The 15,415-nt window shown below is 44.6% G+C and overlaps 1 protein-coding gene across 5 annotated transcripts in view; it reads right to left on the reverse strand.

The window, feature by feature from the left end:
- UBR4 (ubiquitin protein ligase E3 component n-recognin 4) overlaps positions 1-15,415 on the reverse strand; it is a 133,145-nt gene that overhangs the window by 106,334 nt on the left and 11,396 nt on the right. For all 5 annotated transcript variants that reach the window (XM_075906477.1, XM_075906474.1, XM_075906478.1 and 2 more), the window contains exons 8-22: positions 15,258-15,382; positions 14,833-14,957; positions 14,405-14,464; positions 14,089-14,279; positions 13,175-13,274; positions 12,954-13,091; positions 12,316-12,433; positions 11,687-11,874; positions 10,844-11,003; positions 10,621-10,706; positions 8,282-8,451; positions 3,854-4,136; positions 3,099-3,231; positions 2,506-2,585; positions 1,615-1,743 (exon numbers count right to left, since the gene is read on the reverse strand). In XM_075906477.1, the coding sequence (XP_075762592.1) occupies positions 1,615-1,743; positions 2,506-2,585; positions 3,099-3,231; positions 3,854-4,136; positions 8,282-8,451; positions 10,621-10,706; positions 10,844-11,003; positions 11,687-11,874; positions 12,316-12,433; positions 12,954-13,091; positions 13,175-13,274; positions 14,089-14,279; positions 14,405-14,464; positions 14,833-14,957; positions 15,258-15,382 (2,086 nt within the window). The remainder of the gene's footprint in view (positions 1-1,614; positions 1,744-2,505; positions 2,586-3,098; positions 3,232-3,853; positions 4,137-8,281; positions 8,452-10,620; positions 10,707-10,843; positions 11,004-11,686; positions 11,875-12,315; positions 12,434-12,953; positions 13,092-13,174; positions 13,275-14,088; positions 14,280-14,404; positions 14,465-14,832; positions 14,958-15,257; positions 15,383-15,415) is intronic.

Genomic DNA, 15,415 nt, shown 5'->3' on the forward strand with positions numbered 1-15,415 from the left:
TCTCAAACCCAGAACGGTCTGCACAGTTCAGATTTTTCAGATGAAGTGAAAACTGGAATATTAATCTAATAATATCACATTTCAAATGTCATCAACTAGCTTCCTGTTTACCAACACAAGCAAAAATCACTCAGAATCGGGAAGAAACCCACATCGAAGGTCATAATAATCTCAATGAATGCACTTCAGGCCAAAAGATTAAACTAAAGAAGTCGAATAATTCCTTTGGGACAGCTGGAAAAACTTGAAGTAGACACTGACGAATTGGTATACACAGGAGTGCATCTTCTTATTGACTGTCACAGGATGGGATAGCCCTTAACGATAAGTAAGCTTAACCCAAACTAACTAATTAGCTGTCTTCCAGTGATGGTTTGAGGTCAGGGATCAGACAATGGATAGCCTGCAGGTCACCAGGTATTCAGATAAAAGGCCAGCAAGCAATACAGTTAAGGGAGAGATCCCCACAGGAAGGAGGAAAGCCGCCGCAAGAGATCTAGTGTCAGGACAAAGAATCTAAGAGAAATCTCCATGACAATGAGGTGAGATCTGCTGCATGAGGTGGCACGGAGACTTTACATGGAACGAACTATAACACAAGCCAGGAAGCAGGATTTCATCTGTTTTGGTCTAAATCAATGATCGCCAACCTTTTTAGGCACAAGATCACTTTTTTGAATTTAAGTGCAAACCAGGATCTATTGCACACCCAAAAATCCTTGCCCAGCCTCCTTTGTGCTCCTTCTCCAAGGCCCCACCCCTGCTCACTCCGTCCTTCCGCCCTTTCATCAAGCAGGGGCAGAGAATTAAGTTCAGACTCTGGTCTTGGAGTTGCTCTAATCTGAGCCTGGGGCAGGGAGCTGGGGTGTAGGAGGGGGTTCAGGGTACCAGTTCTATAAGGGAGTTTGGGTCTGGGGGGGCTCAGGGCTAGGGCAGAGGCTTGGGGTACAGGAGGAGGTTTATGACTGGGGGCAAGGGTTCAGGATGCAGGCTCTAGCTGGATACTGCTTACCACAGGTGGTGCAGTGGGGCTAAGGCAGGCTCACCCCTGCCTTGGTTCTGCACCACTCTCAAAAGCAGCCAGCAAACTCCTTCCATCCCAGGTCCTGTTGTGCCCCCCTCCGTTCTGTGGAGATAGACTACAGGGTGGGAGAGGGGGCACCCTGACATCAGCGCCCCCTCCTTTTCCTTCCCTGCCCACCAAGTGGGAGGTGGCAGGGGCAGCTCTAAGGCAAAGGGCAGGAGATGCACAGCAGAGAGGGGGCACCTGAAGTGCCAGTATTTGATAGCCTCTTGGCCAAACCAGTCAAGATCACCTGTCAGAGGCTCCAAGATCTACCGGTAGAACCTGAACTACTGGTAGGTGACCACTCGTCTAAATAAACTCTTCCATGATGAATTTCTGCCATCACTGGGAGCACTTTATTTGGTGCACTGTCTGGTGAGGAGTTGGCCCACCAGCTTACATTGACAAAACTGTTTCACAAGAAATTTTCAGCTTCAAATGCCAGTTTAGTAACCACTGCCCAGACTCTGTCTAAAATGCAATGGCATGGAGCCAGTCTCTGTTCTCAGCTGAGATAATGTTATAGTAACACATATATATGGTCTTACCAGTGCAGTGACATTTTTGTTTTCCTTCCTCCTGAGTGTATCAAACTGAGATCCAGCTGCAAGTAGTGAGGTCAGGGCTGCATAAAGCTCATCATACTTCATTGTCCGAGAGAACAGGACCTCACAAACCTATGGAAAAATCCACGTCTGAATTGTTTCCTCCTTAGTTGCACAGCTTCCCATCCACAGCCAATTCAGACCCTCCCCCAAATATGTTAAATGCCATATACACTCCCAGCAAAATAAGCTCCGAGGGCACATTTGTCAATTGCTGCTTTTTCCAGAGTCTTAAAAGTGCTTTAATGTATGCCTGCAGCGAACACATTTTGGATGTACAAACAGGCTACAGAAATATGAGCTGTAGTGAGCAAAGACAGTGGGTATAAAAAAGCCAGAAGAAATACCAGGCAAAGTGATGGGGAGACAACTCCACTGCCAGACGTATTTCATCTCAGTTCTATAAAAAGCACTAAGAGGTAACCTGAATATAAAGGAGCTCTCAGTACTGACAGACTCAAGCTACTACAGAGGCAGAAAAGGTCTCATCTCTTTTTAGCCATGGTTTACTTCTATGCAACAAGGTGGACTTAATCACTGGGCAAATCATTGCAAGAACATATGGGCTAGGAGACCTGGGCTAATTTCATTAAATATCACTTTCCAAGTTAGAATTTGTACACACTTTAACTGTAAGTATTCAAAACCTTTGTTTTACCATTTTATACTAACATCTATTCAGCTAAAGCACACGGTTCTATTTTAATGCAGGACTGAACGAAATCCCTGGGCAGCTTGTGTCTCAAATCTCAATTACAGTGCTAGTCATTTTCTGTGCTGATTTCTCTAACATGTAATACAGACTCAGAGACAGTCTAACAAAAGTCCAGGTACCATGTTATCTAAGCGGTTCAGGTCATCCTCCGATGCTTCTGGTGACAGGATACAGTAGAATCTGGGTTGTGGAGCTGAATCTGGGACACAGATACCAAAAGATATAATTCAAAGTTAAATTTTAACAACTGAAGAGATGAGCAATACTGTTGGTATGTCACCACTGGTAATTTTTTTCCTCAAAGACAAGTCACTATAGGCTAAAGTAATAGTTTCTTCAACAGACTTTGTTATAGGTAACTGATGGGTGTCTAGTGTTGGAGTACTTTTTCCAAACAGTTTAAAAAGGCTTATTTTAAACAATTATATTCCATATAGCACATGAGCAAGGCATGTTCTGGTCAATAAGCAGTGGCCGAGTAATGCTAGAGGTTTACAGGTTTTCTCCATCTCTCCTTCTGTATAAAATTACAAGTAATTTATTCATAACAAGCCTGGTATTTAGGCTAATGGGTCTTAAACCACACCCCCAAAGCTGCTGAAAGGAACTTTTTATTTTGATCTGCAGCACCATATGCTGGAGCACTCATTTATTATGCAGCCACAACTCTATGCCTCGGAGTAAAAGTTTACTGAACAAATTCCCCCCTGACCTGATGAACAATGTTTGGTCCAGTTTTCTTCCACTTCTTTAAATCCATGATATAGCGGGACAGAAGTTTTTCTATTACTATCTTGGGGTCCACTCACCCAGCCAAGGGGTTGGGTTAACAGGTTATACTGCACCTATGTAAAAAAAAACAGGGAAAACTGGTGATAAGAAAAACAGACAATTCCTCCTTTAAGGCAAATGAACTTCCCTAACTTCTGAGGACTCAGATATAGCACTGAGCACACAGCTAGAGACGGGTCCATACTTTTCAGCCAGTGGAGTAAGACTACTGTCAAGATATTAAAGAACTTCAGAGAATAGTCTGCAAAATACAGAGATCACACTAATCTGGAATAGTGCCAAAAACTGCAACAAAACAACAGAGCTGTGCTAAAGTCAAAGAATTTTACCTGAAAGGTGTTTGAGAATACATACAACAGTAAAAAGGCACTTATTCGTATTACAAAGGCAGGTTCATTGCTCTGGGCTTTGCCCCGTTACTGACTCATGCTGTCCAGTATGTATTCACTTATAACATCACTTATGCCTGAGTACAAAACCTCCAACCAAACTAGCTGCTGGAAATTAACAGATGAAATTGTATTGATAACTGGATGTAATCCTGCTTACTGTTAATGAAATCAGAAGAAGGAAACATTGGCAATGAACACGAATACAACAGTGAAACAATGAAATAGGTAATTGCTGAGTGATTATCTGAATAAACATTGGAAACATGCATCCTCAAACCCTCACCTGCTCAAACAGGTACACAGGAACTTTGGAATACTGATGAAGCAGGTAGTCAAACACCAGTAGAAGGCGAGCCAAGATAAGGGGCACAGACCGCAGCTGGGAGTCCATGTTCACAGTCAATTCTAGGATGGTCTGAATACACAGGGTTAAGATAGACCTGCGCCCTTTCTCTGAGAAGTTGTGGAAAATAAGCAACAGCAGCTGGAGGTGCTCAACATTCAGATCTTCGGTGTCATTAGGAAGAGTCCCCTGCAGAGCATTTTGTTTCAGTGTGCCCACAAACCTGTCAGCAACAGGAAAGAGGTTCAGTAAGAAGTTTGTTCTTTCAAGAGCGTGACCTATAGCTCCCTCTTTAAAAAGAGCAGTTTCCCTGAAGCTAGCTGATTAAGATGCACTTTTAAATAATGATTTCCTTTTACTTGATCAAGCAGTGAAACTAGAATCTTATTTATGACCCAAGTCTTACTACATGCTTTCATGTCCATTCCAATCAGGTGTGTGCACATGTATATGCATAGAAGCTGGAAGATTTTTCCCTTGGCAGCATCCATTAGATTGACCTGGGTGCCCTTGGAGTCACGCCCTCATTGCGCCTAAAACAGAACTCTGCTGCTATCAGCCACCCTCCCAGTTCCTTCTTCCTAGCCACTCTGACAGAGGGGTAGGAGAGTGGGTATTGGCACGGATATGAACACCACATCTTGAAGAACAACAGTTATGCAAAGGTGAGAAAAACATTTTTACTTGGAGTGCTTGTTCATGTCAATTCCAATCAGGTGACTCACAAGCCTAATTGTCATCCAAAGTGTCAGTGTCACCCGAAGAAGTCAGTTGTGCCCACAAAAGCTTTGATACCATCTACATGTTTTGTTAGTCTTTAAGGTGCTGCAAGACTATTTGTTGATTTTTAAGTTTTTCCTGTTGCAGACTAACTCAGCTACCCTTCTGAAGCCCAATTTCAGCAGAGGTGTGGATGGATGACATGTGTCTGCTCTGCAGAGTTCCTCCATCTGTGGATGAAGTCTGCACTGTGGTGAAGTGCACGTGAGTGGAGGTGCGGGAACTCTGCAATGAGGTAGCATTCACGAATGTAGGACACCCGGGCTGTCCCATCCATGGGATGGCTTGGGACAGCCGCCCCAGATCCCTGTGATGGACAGGATGGTCCCCTGTATGAGTATTAGCATGCCGGGCTCAGGGTGCTTCAGGCATTTCCAAAGGGGCTGGGGCAGGGCGGCAGCTGGGGTCAGCCCCCGCCTGCCCGCCCCCCCCCCACACACACCTCCACCCCTCCACCTCCATGGCAGCTGGAGCCATGGGAATCAAAGCAATCCAGCAACCTGCTCTGCTCCACCAACATCTCCCAGCAGGGTTGCTCCACTTCACCAATTTCCTGAACAGTTCTGTTCTCTCGATGTAAGAGGCCAGTGCCCTGCAAACATCCAGAGAGTGGAGCCTTTGGTTCCTGACAGCTGGAATGTGGCTTAGGGTAGGATACCAGGGAGAAAGAAGTCCTGGTTAATGCATCTGCAACACCGCCTTTGGTAGGAAAGCAGGATGAAGCCATAGCTGCACCTTCTCCTTATAGAACACAGCTTGGGGGGCTGGAGGGAGCGCTCCACTGCTGGGACCCTAAACTCCGAAATCCTCCTAACCAAAGTTCTTGCTACCAGGAATGCCACCTTATAAAGAGAGGTAAAGCATGGTCACTAACAGTTCGAATGGTGGTTCCATTAGCCTAGAAAGGACCAGGTTGAGGTCTCAAGCAGGATTAGGCTAGTGGACCTGAGGGTACAGTCTGTCTACTTACTGACCATGGGGTTCACAAACATTGAGCACCCCAGGTGTCTGGGCGAAAGGCATATATGGCAGCTAAGTGAACCCTTACTGATGAGACAGAGCGCGCCTGCTGCTTCAGATGGACAAGGAAGGCCAGAATAAGCAGCACTGAGGCTAGCATTGGGGATAAGCAGTGCTGCACCAACCAGGCCAAAAATCTGTTCCACTTGGCATGGCAGGTGGCTCCTGTAGATGGTTTCCTGTTGCCCAAGACAACTTGCCTAATATGGTCTGAGCAGGAAAGCTCCACTGAGGTCAACCAGGGAGCTTCCATACCATGGAGGTGCAGCGACTCGAGGTTCAGATGTTGGAGGCGACCGTGGTCTTGGGTCAGGAGGTCTGAGAAAAGCAAAGAATGACTGGGGCTTCTACAGTCATGTCTAAGAGGGATGCGTACCAGTGCTCTCACTATGACCACATCTTGTTCCCTCCAGACCTTGAGGAGAACCCTGTGAAGGAGCAATATAGGCAGAAAGATATATAGGAGACGACCTCCCCATAGGAGGAGGAACACGTCCTTGCAGGAGCTCGGATTGTGGTTTTCGAAGGAGCAGAACTGCTGGCACTTCCTGTTGTGTCATGGTGAATAGGTTTATCTGGGGAAAGCCCCACCTCTGGCAGATTGCCTAGATGTGGCAAATTCAAAGAGACCACTCACGGCTGCAAACATAGGTGCCATGGTAGCAGTGCATGTCTATTGCAGAGACACAGTGCTGAAGTGAGACGCCATGCTGCAGAGGTTGGTGATGCCACGGTGAGGGGGGTCGATGTCACGGAGATCACCAGCACTAAGGCTAAGGCCAGTGCAGCATGGGTCACTAGCGCAAAGCTGGAGGTTGGTGCCAAATAAGTTCAGTGAAGCTGAGGTGTCCGCTGGCACTGTGATGAGACCTAATGCCTATCCCACAGAGCAACCTCTGTCCATGGGGAGCTCGGGCCTGCTGTGGACAGACGCTGTTTCGCGGCAGCCTCTGAAGTCCCCCCCTCACAACTGCTGCCTCTATTAGAGGGGGTGGGACAGAGGCAGCTCTGCGGAGCTGATGCTGGGGGGAACCATCTTTTAAGCCAGCTCCCCCCAGCACTGGCTCCCGCCTGCCCCCAACCTCTGTAGGACGCAGCGAGGCAGATCTGCAGGAGCAGATATGCATAGGGAGCTGGCTTGAAAGCTGGCTACCCACTTTTATTGGCTGCAGCCTGCCCCCCTCACCCTCTGCACTGCTGCCTCTCTATCAGAGAGGGGGATAGGCAGACCTGGCGCTCATGGGGAGCCTGCTGAAAGCCAGCTCCACACAGGAACCAGCTCTTGCTCCTGCCGCCCTTGCTGACTCTGACACAGTGATATAAAGACAGTGGGGGCAGGGGGAGAATGCATGTAAGCAACAAGATTAACTGATAATCCCATGCTTATCAGTGCCTATTAGGTGCCAATCCCTAATTGTCCATGGATGAAAAGTTTTACACATGCAGCACTTGCCTTTTTGATGACTCTCACCTAAGTACTGTGCGGGCTACTCTCACAAGCTATGAACCCTCAGGACTGAAGCATGCCCTAGTACAAGGGAAAAAAGGGGGAGAGTACCCCTTTACACCAACTTAACAATTAAATTGCTACTGCCAACTTCGTAAAACTAAAAGTTGGACACTGCTAATGGTCCTTACTGGAACAAGAGTGAAAGGTTCCAGCTGCCATCATTGGTTGCTAAGAACGAACTGGGGGGGTTGGTAGGACTCCATACTAGGCACCTAGGACAATATAGTCAACCTGTGGAACTCCTTGCCAGAGGATGCGGTGAAGGCTAGAACTTTAACAGGGTTCAAAAAAGAGCTAGATAGATTCACAGAGGTTAGGTCCATTAATGGCTATTAGCCAGGATGCGTAGGAATGGTGTCCCTAGCCTCTGTTTCTCTGGAAGTGGGTGACGGGAGGGATCACGTGATGATTACCTGTTGCGATCCCTCCCTCTAGGGCATCTGGTATTGGCCACTGTCGGCGGCAGGATACTGAGCCAGATGGACCTTTGGTCTGACCCAGTCTGGCCGTTCTTAACACAATGTATGCTGCTTAAGTAAAAATCTTCTGGCTTCTGTGCACATGCACGCATACACACCCCCACCCCTGTTGGAATTATCATGAACCAGCCCTCAAAGAAGAACAAGTACATACGGGTCAAGATGTGGCAGAAAAGAGCGCACATACTACAATGATGGACTTCGAATAAGACACCAAAATAATGTAATTATTGCCTTTTCTTTTTAAAATCATAGCTGCTTGGAACCATTCTGTACTTCTCATCCAGGTCTTGATCCTTTGATAAGTGTTTTCCCTCTCTATTTTCATCCAGGGGCTGAACTTTCCCCACTAAGGCATTTCTGAAGAGCTTTACCTTGACCACTCTTTCCCAAAGGAATCAACTCGATCTTCCAAGCTTCACATCCTTCCCAGTTAGGATTTATCTAGGGTTTTAGGACAAATGTCTGGTTTTTGGATTAATCTATCCAGCAGAAAATATCACCTCCTAGGAAATTAGTCGTCGTGGGAATGAGTACATTACTTACTTTTAGTCATGATATATATTAACATTTTCTTACCTCTCCCAAACTTTAAGGCATTCTGGGACATCAGGGTCTCCCTGAGCACTGGCTTTGTGCTGCCAGATAAGGAGAAGTCGAGACAGCACAGACAGACTCTGCGGATGGATGTATAGAGGCCATGGTCCTTCAGAGAAAGGGGCTATTCCCAGTTGCTGTAGAAGAGTGTTCTGGCATAAAACAACAGATACACAGTTGAAAGAAAAGCCTTGCATGTTTCTTAAAGTAACTATAAGACTTCAACAATCCAAAGACAGTGATAAGTGACTGCACTCTAAGTGTATATATAAGATTAAATATATTGGTATTTACCTATGAAAAGTTATATTAGGCGGTACATGTACCAATATGTACAATATGGCAAAAGTACCTGTTATGCTGAGCAGTTTTGGGGGACTTTTCTTTAAGCCTCCATCTACACCATCAGGGATTTTTGTTACATAAAAAAGTGTAGAAAAAATGTGCATGAGTTCTGCTCACTTATGACACACAATATGGGAAGAAGAGATGGTGCTTTGACATAACAGTAGACAGACTTGCAGAATCTAATTACTCTGTCTGACATTAATCATATAATCTATTTTACTGTCAAAAGCCAAATAGACTGGGGGGATGTAGGGAGAAAAAAAATATCACCAAAGGAGAATGGACTAATAACTTTTATTGTGCTACAAAACCAACATGGACAAGCAAAAGGAAAGATTTAATCTGTTACCGATAAGAATCTCTTCAAACTTTAATTACATCTATTATGTATGTTAGCCATCACTGCAAGGGATTAACTAGCACCAATTCAGTCTCTGGAAAACCCTTCATTCACTACTTATTTTTTTAGCTGCCAGGATTTGTTTCAAGTTCCATTTTATATCCCACTCTCTGAAGTGCCATGTCTACAGCAAATTCTAGCCAGAATTGGAGAGAGGATCCCCACTCCAACATGCCATTTCTACTGCAGCTACGTGCATTTCATTCCATTTCTAGTGCAGCTATGTGTGCTCTCTGCTCACACATGGAAAAAATGCAGATTTAAAAAAAAAAAAAAAGTAACTACTTTTTTTAAATTACTATATTTAAACTAGGAGCGGGCAATAATTTTGGATGGGGAGGAGGGACTCCAAGATTTTGGTAAGTGGTCAATGGCTACACTTTTCTATGGAGTGGATGCTGAGTCTGGGATGGAGGTTGGGTGCAGAACAGAGCTCAGGGCAGGGGACTGGGTGCAGGGTCTGAAAGGGAGTTTGGGTGAAGGAGGGGGTTGTGATTTGGGGCAGGGACTTAAGGTGCAGGGTCCAGGAGGAGGGATGGGTGCAGAAAAGGATTCTGGCCCGAGAGAGGGGTAACAGGAATGGATGTAGGGTCTAGGAGGGAGTTGGGACCTAGAAGAGCAGGGAGAGAGGTACAGAGGGTTTGGATAGTGACCTGGGACAGGAGGGGGTAGTAGACTGGGGCAGGGAGATAGGGGAGGGAGGTACCAGAGGTAGACTTTCGTCAGGAGGCGCTTACCTAGGCAGGTCCCTGCCAGGCTGCTCCCTTTGGTTCTCTGCTCTGAATGGAGAGGAGGTAGGCTTTGAGTGCTGCCCCACCCCCTAGAAAAATCTCAGCTCTTATTAGCTAGAAACCAACCAATGGGCGCTGAGAGATTTTGCTGGGAGGCTAGGGCAGCGCGCAAAGCCTCCCCATGGTGTCTGGAACAGAGAGCAACAGGGAGTAGCCATCCACTTCAAGTGGCTTTGGGCTGCTTTGCGCCTGAGGATCCCAATGGGGTAGCTTGGCAGCCCGGATACAGCCAATGGGCCATATCTTGCCTGCCCCTGATTTAAACCATAGGGGGAAAGAGTCAACAAAAGACATAAGGATTTGGGAGACTACTGTAATGGATTTAGAAACCCTCTTCTATCATTAAACATTGGGAGGTCAGTACATGGCCTGACAAAGGAACCTATAGTCCGCAAAGTTAACATGTGAAAGCAAAAGAGGAGAATCATAGAAAACCAAACAAGAAATTCATAAAGCAATCTACATATTCAGAAACAATTCTTCAAAACCAGCAGCACCCCAGATCTGGAGAATTATTCAGTTTTCCCTTTAAAACATGTAGCCTTAAAGGAGATCAATTTAAACTCCCATACAAATGAGCACTGATACAGACTGCTCTCCAACTGTTTTCATTCAGGGGATTACTCATTAGAAAAAGAATCCCCCCAATCGCTCTTCCAGCCCCACAATATCCCATTTGTGATGTTCGAAAGGGGCTCCATTGGGAACGATGTACTAACACAGAACGCATTCTCCATGTAAATTCAACACCAGACACAAACGCTTTCAATTTACATCCTAACCTGCAAGGTAGGGGACTGAAGGTCCGAGGTCACCAAGGAATGGTTGAAATGATACAGTGCAGCAGCAAATTCCTCATCGGACGTGCCTGCAACACAAAAGAGATGTGTTACTACTACAGCTCTACTTGTAGAATCATGATCCCAACACTGGACAAAGAAAACCCTTTAAGTACAACTCCCTCATCCTAGACACTCCCCAAGTAAAGTAGTTCTGTTCTCTCACCCTTCAGCCCATCTTTGTCCACTTCCTTGATGATGCTAGCCAGTGTGGCCATGTGCTGCTCTGAAAGAGACACACTCAGGTAGTTGCGAATGAAGTTATTTCTGGAATTCAGCATGGAAGAAGTGATGAAGTTCAGAATATTGGAAGCCAGGCTTAAAAACTAGAAGGAAAAATGCATCAATCTTAGAAATATCAAAATCCAATGGAGGCCATAGAAACACTGCATAAAGAAAACTTATTGCTAGAAACACGAGGTAATTCACCACTTAGCTACACTCTTCATTCCATTAAGAGCTAAAAATTAAGAGTTCGGTTTTACTTTTCTCTTCTCATTACAATTCAGGTTGCTGTGCAACTGCTCCTCATGTCTGCCATTACACTTCAAGACAAGCCCACTGGGATGAGAGGTTCTTATTTCCCTGCTTCAGCTGGTATAGATGAGCATACAAATCCATTATCTCTCTCAACAGCAGCATTAACTTTCACTATTACCCAAAGGAACTGTTTGTCTGATAAAGTGCCGTTAACATTTCCATTTATAATTTTGCCCTCATCTTCCCTCACCCCCTGCAACCTAAATCAATATCATCTTAATCCCTCTCTCCCTAGATAATAGCAATTAATACATATCACCAGACGGAGTAATGCAAACAGCTCCTTCCGAAGCCAAGGTCTCTGGAAATCAGATCCACAGCCATGCACCCTCTACATCAACTAGATAGTGACTCTTAATTCAGCAATAGATTAAAATGCCTGGAATTTAAACTGATAAGTGCCAGACGCACAAGCGTTCAGTGTTACAGCTCACCAATTATACAATTCATCTCAGATATCATAGCATACCAATTCTGGGTCCTTGCGGCTGGCCAGGATATTTCCATTTTCCCCAGTAGTCTGTTTGTTGGGGCTTTTCACTCTAGGGGAGCTCTCTAGGGGAGGTGGGGGAGGTGGCGGGGGTGGGGCCACTTTCTCTTTACTTGGAGAAATCGTTTCTTCGAACCATTGCCCAAGGATAGGTTCGCTGTCATCGTCTAATAAAAAGTACATGGAAAACAATGATGCAGATATAAAATGACATTGCTTCTACAAGCTAGATCACTAAGGAGCCCAGTAAAGGGCAATCCCAGAAGCCCTACACTTCACCTTCCCTTTCTGTCATGAGGCCAATGAGCTCTACCTCATTCAGCAGGGATTCACCTATAAAGAGAGAGAGAATTCTCACTCTTCCCCAAAATTTCATCTGGAGCGTATACGTGAACTCAGTAACATTGGGAGGCTAATTTCAATACCTAGAGCATAGCTGGTGGTTTGTTTGTTTTTTGGCCCAGTGATCCTAACAAATAAATGTAATTCTTAAGCACAACAGTATAAGCCAACCCTCGGAGATAAAAGCTTAGTGCACAGGCTTCCAAAATGGTGGAAAAAAAAGATGTGTAAGTTCTAGAGTTAAGCTTCTTGCTGAAAACTATTACCCTGGCTGCTGTCCTCTTCAGTGCTGCTGAAGTCATCCTCATAATACGTATTGGAATCAGTAGAGGCACTCGCATCACTGCTCATGGAACCCTTCCTCTGACGTTGCAAGACACAGGCCTGAAAAGAAGAACAGAACAAGTTACACCACGTGGTCGAAACTTAAAAGTACAACAGATTAAAAGATACTTGCCTTCAAATCCTCAACATTTTTTTACTCCCTTCTACTATAGTTCTACTCAAACTGCTTACTGGCGTGTCGCTCAAGCCTTTCTTCTAAGTTGCATCCATCATTTTCTGGGGTAGCTAACACAGAGTCAACACAAAGACTCCAAAATACATTCCCCAGAACAGTCTAAACGTGAAGACTTCCCTTCTATACACAGGACCCTTATTTTCTCTCCAGTGCTAGGCATGAATAAATATTTAGTTCACTGGAAGAATCTGAGGACAGATTCTGTCATAGTCATACCTTTTCCTATTCGTTGTTGATAACTTACAACATTTATAAGAAAACACAGTTCTAATTTTTTCTACTTAGCATATTAGCTGATACTAGCAAGAGGAACTTTCCATGTAGCCCTCGCTGTTTTAACTGAGAAAAATTACACAACACAACTACCCAAGTGCCACCTCTTACCTTTCTATAAGAAGTGGAGAGCAAAGTCAGCAACAGATTAGTGAGCGGTACGGAATCAATCAAACGTTGAATTCTCTGAATTGATGTGCTCTGAGCCATGATATTCAATACTGCTGGGGGACCATCAGTCTCCCATCCCTAGGGAAGAGCATCAAAGCAAGATTCAAAGCATGTTCCAATTAAGAAGACTATTTAATAAAATCAGAGAGATACCTTCTCACCTTGTGCAGTGCCTCCACCTGCAGATCTTGAAAGAGGGATGTTAAGAGCTTAATGGCATGATTTGCCAACACCACTGACAGAACACCAAACCCTTGATGTCTGCAGAAAAAGAAAAGGTCTTAATATTAGTATTTTAATCACTACTGTAATGCCATCTGCTTCTTTACTAAAGGAATTTCCAAAGAATTATCAACTCAGTCTCTCCATTTTACATCACTCTGTCATCTCTGAGGTTTTTAATTCAGACAGTATCATCTGTTCTGAACTCTTAAAGCATCAAGAATATTGCCTGATGCTTATACCATCTATATTTACATATCACTTGCCATACCAGTCAGACCAAGTGTATACATTTTAAATCTGTATAATAAGGGGAACAGAATAATTAATTTTAGCATTTAGTTCAACTGGAAGTAATAACATTTGAAAATATTTTTCCACCTTAAGGCAAGATTTAAGTATTCCCACCACCCCACAACTGCACTTACTATTGCAGAGCTGTGAACTGATTGGAGCAAAGGTGGTGGGTCTGCTCATCTATCTGCTAGATAGAAATATAGGCTCTGCTCATCCCATGAAGCACACTGCCTCAAATCCAGGACACATTCCCTCCCAAGAGCAGAAAGTACATGGCGAAGTCTGAAGTGGAATCTTCAGATTTCTTTACAGATTTTCAAAAAAGCTTTTCTTACTAGAACCTAAGTACTAGCTTAAAAAAGAGGCGGGGGCACAATGTGATATGTGAGAAATTAACAGAGCAAAGTCTCAGTCATTTCACTTAAACTGAAAGGAAAGAAAACTGGTAAGAAGAACAGGAGAGGGCTGAGTATGAAGATGAGGTGAGTGAGGGAGGAGCAGCCAGTGAAACAGTGAGATGCTTAAACTGATTAACTTAGTAGAGGAAGACACAAACCCTTTCCCAGGTCCCAACTTGGGAGACCCTACTCCCTCTTTGGTACGAGCAATAATGTCTCTGACTCGAAGCGCAGCCAGTGGGTCTTTCTCCTTTCCTTTATCAGCCAAGGCAGTGGGATTGAGGTTCAAGATGAGGAAGAGGCTGTTGAGCAAACACCAGGCCCCAAGCAGCTGGAAATTCTGATAATGCTAGCATTCCAACAGTGGGAAGAAAAAAAAAAAAAGAGAGACACAGCAATGTAAATACAACTGACCAAATGTACCACCGCAAAGTTATAACAAAGAAAAGCTTCCGGATGGGATGGGATTATTACCTCTCCCCCAGCACGGCGTGAGTTGCTGATGGCTTGACCAATCATTTCATAGATTTCAAGCTGTAAGTAAAACCAAAAATCCTAATCATTTTGCAGTATTCTAGAAGACAAGTCACTTAACCATCCCACACACTACTCAAACACTCCTCTCTGAAGCTTGCTCAGTTCCCCTACACAGTAAACCTTCCCACTGCAAACTTACAGGTATTACTAGCTCATTCGTATCAATCTTTCTTTAGGCGTCAGCAAGTCCAGTGCCAGGGAGCAAGAGACGCTAACAATGATTCAAACAGTTAAAGTTGATAGGAACTTCCATGAGTGAGACTTAAACTGAGTTCACCCTGATCCTTTACATTCTTGACAAAAATAAAGTGAAAACAAGACAACTGCTCTCCCTTATGCAGCTGCAATCCACTCCATCGACTTACACATTTCTGCACAATAGTGGCAGCATCATTTTCGTAATCATCTTCTTTAGAGCTTGTGGATCCAGTTCGCACCTGCTGGGTGCTGCCCACATGGAGGATTGCCATGCATGTTGCCACACTGACACCTGATGAAAGGAGAGGGGGCAAAGAACTGCATTACAATAAAGAGCTGACCTTGGAAATCTATTCCTGTTCACTTACACTACAGTTAACAATGCAGAAACAACACGGGCACTTGATTAGGCCACGGATAGTCACTAATCCAGCGGGCAAAAGAGAGAATAGTTTCAGTTATCCTAAAGCAAAGTTACAAACAAACATTCTCAGGAGGGAATATGAGGTAGCACAAATTCTTAATATGAGGGGAGAGGGAAAAAGTCATTTGATCTCTAGAAAGAAGATGTTACCAAAGGACATTAATTCACCTGCATAAAGGCAGCTGAGGGCAAGAACAGTCACATCCTGCAGTCGTGTGGGAGTGAGGGGCTCCAACACAGGGAGAGACAAAGTATCCAGTGCCATGGTCACATCTATCACCAAGGAATGAAACCTATAACAATCATTGAAATGAGGGTTAAGAAAA

This window comes from Pelodiscus sinensis, chromosome 23, assembly GCF_049634645.1.
Source record: "Pelodiscus sinensis isolate JC-2024 chromosome 23, ASM4963464v1, whole genome shotgun sequence".
Lineage (NCBI taxonomy): Eukaryota > Metazoa > Chordata > Testudines > Trionychidae > Pelodiscus > Pelodiscus sinensis.